This window comes from Etheostoma spectabile, chromosome 23 (genome assembly GCF_008692095.1).
Source record: "Etheostoma spectabile isolate EspeVRDwgs_2016 chromosome 23, UIUC_Espe_1.0, whole genome shotgun sequence".
NCBI classification, from domain to species: Eukaryota; Metazoa; Chordata; class Actinopteri; order Perciformes; family Percidae; genus Etheostoma; species Etheostoma spectabile.
This window is the reverse complement of record NC_045755.1, coordinates 6,916,861-6,921,387: the sequence shown is the minus strand read 5'-3', so window position 1 is coordinate 6,921,387 and position 4,527 is coordinate 6,916,861. Positions and strand designations below refer to the sequence as shown.

The window sequence follows — 4,527 nt, the reverse complement described above, 5'->3', positions numbered from 1 at the left end:
TCAGAGAAGAAAAAAAAAAAAAAACAGACAGTGAGAAAGTGAGCATTTGACATTTTGTCTACATGTGACATTTTGAAACAAAATGCTAAATGTACTAAAACATTCTGCACTTAAGCAACTTAGGGCTGGGCGATAATCTAATAGGATAATTTATCGCCTTGCAATGGAGTCCTATGGTGATGAAATCATCTATCGAGACATTGTGATAACGACGATGTCATCTAAGTTGATAACAAGCACATACTAACTCACATTTCTCCAAAAAATCTGATTTGAAATACTTATCATTTGAAGATTGCGGTTTTGTTTTTACATCCCACTATTTATTACCCCTCAGTTCAAAGTGAATGACAAACTGGACTCCAACTGGAAACCTTTCAGTCAAACAGTCCTCCAACTTTAAGCTCCATTACCCCAGTAAATACATGCATGCAGCTCAGGTCTAGGTCCTCTCTGCATTATAATGTGAACAGATCCATTGGAACCTTAATGTTGGTTAAAATAAATCGTGAGTAGCGTTGTTCAACAACTGTGTGCAGGGTTTTTATTCATTCCTTCATTCAGCTTTACTGTTTAACTCCTGCGTGCCTACACCCAAGACTTGTTTATGGGAATACCTTATTGTAGGTAAATCAAACTATTGTTTGTGCATGCATGTAAACATAGTCAGTGTATAGTTGGAAAAGAATTCTCTATACTTTCACTTGAAACTGTTTATGTTCATTTTGCACTTTGCAAATTCTTAATAAAATGAGAAAATACTCAGTACATTTCATTTTTTAAGTATTTAATTTACACAGTTGTATACAAAAATAGGCTTTATCATGTGGTTATTTCATATAGACTATTTTTTGTTGAAATACCAGAAAACATTCTCTATCGTGATATATATATATATATATATATCTATATATATATATATATATAGAGAGAGAGAGATATGAAATGACCTACATCGAGACAGAAGATTTTGGCCGTATGGCCCAGCCCTAATGTAACCCCAGTGATTCTCTTACAAATCGAACTTCATCCTCATCCTCTGGCTCGTCTTTGATGACAATGACGGGCCCTGGTGACGACCTTCTCCGTCGCTTTGCTGAGGGGGCAGATGGAGGCTCAGAAGTCTGCCTCCAGGAAGTTGTCCTTCAACAAACAAATTGCCAGTGAGATTACAAGGGGAGATTGTGACCATGATATAGTAAAAAAAAAAACACTGGCCTTGTTTCATGCATTGCTTTGGAATCTCAGATTGCGTTTGTCTTCTGAATAACTTGAATGCCACTTGTTACATATTAGTTACATAGTGACAGCTTAGTAAAAACATTTAAAAAATGTGTCTCATAGGATACATATAAGATATATATGTATATATTTGAGGGAGCAAACTATATTGTAGGTTAAAACAAGGGAGTAGAGTGTAAGACTGAATGCTGATTACAGACAACTGCTGTCATAACATGACAGAATGTAAAGTAATTTCAGTGTTGTGCGTAGGCTTCTAATCACATATTAAAAGCAGCAAGTAGCACTTCCCACGGGTCTATCTAGTTAACAAGCACAGATTCAACAACATTAAGGAAACAGATTAGTCATAATCTCTCCCAGAGACAGGGAACAGAGGCTAAATATTTGAATACTCACTTGTAAAAATGAACTAATGGAAGAAGGGAGGAACTGTGATGAGGACCAGTTTTAGGATCTTTTCTTACCCTGTGCTTCTGTCTGATGAAGAGGGTTTGGCCATCGGGGAATTCTGCCTTACTTGAACTTGAGAGAAGATGAAATGAAAACTATTTTAGGTCTGGAAGTCATGATGAAAAGATTAAATTTTAAAAATGAATTCTCTCACAGGATAGGAACTTTCGGGCTGTTGCTAAAGCAGAGCAGTGATAATGACCTGCTATGTGATTAAATGTGCTTGTTTTGTCTGCAGGTGCTGAAGCTAGACTTGGAGCAAAGCTGGGTTTGGGAATGGAGATGGTGATGGAAGGGACAGATCCACCAGCCTCACTCCTCTTCAGGAAAGAGGACTCCGTTGGGCCCCGCTTTGGGAAATAAAAACAAAACAGTGTGTAACTAATGTGTCATAAAAGTTACACAAAAACAAACCAAATAATATTTTCGCTCCCTGGAAAAATGTTGGACTGGAGACCTCGAAGGTCCACTCAAGTCCTTCTCCTCTCGTACTAACCTGATGTAGTGACAGCTGTGTAGCCGCTGCGGCAGACAGAGGCTGCGGGTAGCGAGACGTACCCTGCAACACATCCATGGGTTTAGGAGGGAAGCTAGAGCTTTGGATCAGATCTCTCAGAGACTAGATGTAGAAGAAAGTTGAAGTTGAAAGAATAGTTTAGGTTTTAACAAAGCACGTGTAGAATGAACTATGAGTTACTTAGTCTGATTTGAAACAATAGGAAACAATAGGTGTAAAGACATAGGACAAAAGAAAGATAAAATCCTGAGATTACAAATGGTGGTATCTAGAAGCTGAAAAGGATCCAATATAATCCAGTGGATGAACCAAATTGAGTTAACCCACTGTTGAGGCAGAAGATAAAGAAATATTTATGTCAACAAAACCTCATGTGATTAAAAAACATGAAGTGGGCTAAAGACAACACCAGCGTTGGGAACTTGGTGCTTTACGCAGGCTTTCTGGAATTTGACACTTTGATAAGCACTGTCTACAAAAACTTGTGACAAGCCATGTTTGGCATTTGGAACATACAGTACATTCCTCACACAGGGACACATCTTTCTTCATGCTCTAACTTACCTGAGCAGCTGGGTATCCTGTGTTGTGAAGCATGGATGATGTGGGGCTTCTAGTGTTGGGGTGGGAGCTTCCGTATCTGCGTCCTGGCTGTCCCAAGCTGGGGGGACCTTGGGAGGGGGACGACCCGCCATGGATGGGTCTAGTTGGGGGTGGAGGGCCGGGAGGTCCCGGAGGGCCGGGGGGTCCTGGGGGTCCTGGGAGCCTGGCATTTTGGTACCAGGACCAATGGTTAGGAGGGGGCTGCCTGTGGGGCTGCTGGGAAAGCTTGTCCACCTTGAACAGAGGAATAAGAGATGTCTATCTATGAAATAAATGCCGTAGTATTTAGTATGGTTAACAGTGGTGAGCAAGAGGAAGATTTAACTATTTTGAGCAAAACAGTGGCTTTGTCTTTTTAGGCTCCTCTGTCCCTGTCACAAATTAACTTGTCAGCGTATTAAAAACTACTGACTGGGATGAAAATCCTACCTGCAGCTGGAGCTGAGCCAGCGTGCTCTGTCGCTGCTGAGCTGAGACTGAGAGACCTCCAGCTGGTGCCTCAGCTCTCGGACCGGCCTGGTTGTTGGTGATGGGCAGCCGGCCCGGACCCCTTTCTACAACCAGAGAACCTGAAAAGAATAGGACAACAATGAAGAAATAAATCAGAAATTGTATCCCAGTATTCTGGTTGAGCGAGTACTAGCGAAACAACGTTGCTGCCACATCAGCTAAAAGAGTAGGCCACCATTGTCAGACTCACAACGCACATTAAAAAAGGATCAAAATCGATGCAACAGAACTATATATTTATATATATATATATATATATATATATATATATATATATATATATATATATATATATATATATATATATATATTTGTTTATTCAACATTCTTGTTTTTTGTTTGTTATTTGGTAGTCTTGAGCTACAACCTAAGCGGACTCACATGACATCACTAAAGTTAATATATCAGCGGAATGGAGAATTCATACAGGTGTACAGCCTCTCATACATGTTCATGTTTAAGACTACCGTTCACAATGTGACATTCTTCATCAAAAGAACTCCTAAATGGGGTTAAACAAAAAAAGGAAGATAATGAAAAAAGAAGATTACGGTACCTAAAGTGAAAATATAAGATTACAATAAATGTTTCCCACATGTTTTATCTTCTTTGTCTTTATAACCTTTATTTTGTTTGTCAAAGTGGAAACTATTTTGCAAGACAAAATGGACTGTGAGACGTATAAACAGAATCATTAATTATGACGTTGACGTCCAAGAAAATCTATTGATCGCGTGAGAAAAGTCATTATGTTATTGGTTTTTTTTTTTTTTTTTTATCAGCATCCTAAATTCGAAGATATCAAAACAGCTGCAGGAAAATAAAACTGCACACTACTTCTGGAATCGGTTATCAATCAAAAAATTGTTGCTGCTTTGGTCATAATGTAAGTTTCTAAGTAAGTGTATGTCTTACCAAGGTCTACATTCGTGGCCCAGAAACCAGAACGACACTGAAAGCGCACAGAACTCTGAGGGACGATGGAGGGATTACAGCTTGCTCTCATCAGGTAATGGATCTGAAAAAGGATCTAGAAGACAAAAAGACAGGGACCTTTCAAAGGTTTATCCAACATTATAAAAGTAGTGTAGGTTTTGTCAAATAATAATCATTACTTATTTTTTTTAAGATTGTGTTTTGGGCATGTTTAGACCTTTATTGACAGGACAGCTGAAAATGTGAAGGAGGGGGGAGAGGGGGGG

At 39.1% G+C, this 4,527-nt stretch overlaps 1 protein-coding gene across 6 annotated transcripts in view; it reads right to left on the bottom strand.

The window, feature by feature from the left end:
* trim24 (tripartite motif containing 24) overlaps positions 1–4,527 on the bottom strand; it is a 12,554-nt gene that overhangs the window by 4,554 nt on the left and 3,473 nt on the right. For 5 of the 6 annotated variants that reach the window (XM_032505136.1, XM_032505140.1, XM_032505139.1 and 2 more), the window contains 7 exons: positions 4,241–4,355; positions 3,245–3,384; positions 2,777–3,049; positions 2,192–2,314; positions 1,898–2,045; positions 1,710–1,767; positions 1,017–1,143 (listed from right to left, as the gene is read on the bottom strand). In XM_032505136.1, coding sequence (XP_032361027.1) covers positions 1,017–1,143; positions 1,710–1,767; positions 1,898–2,045; positions 2,192–2,314; positions 2,777–3,049; positions 3,245–3,384; positions 4,241–4,355 — 984 coding nt within the window. The remainder of the gene's footprint in view (positions 1–1,016; positions 1,144–1,709; positions 1,768–1,897; positions 2,046–2,191; positions 2,315–2,776; positions 3,050–3,244; positions 3,385–4,240; positions 4,356–4,527) is intronic. The other variant, XM_032505141.1, reaches the window with a different exon arrangement.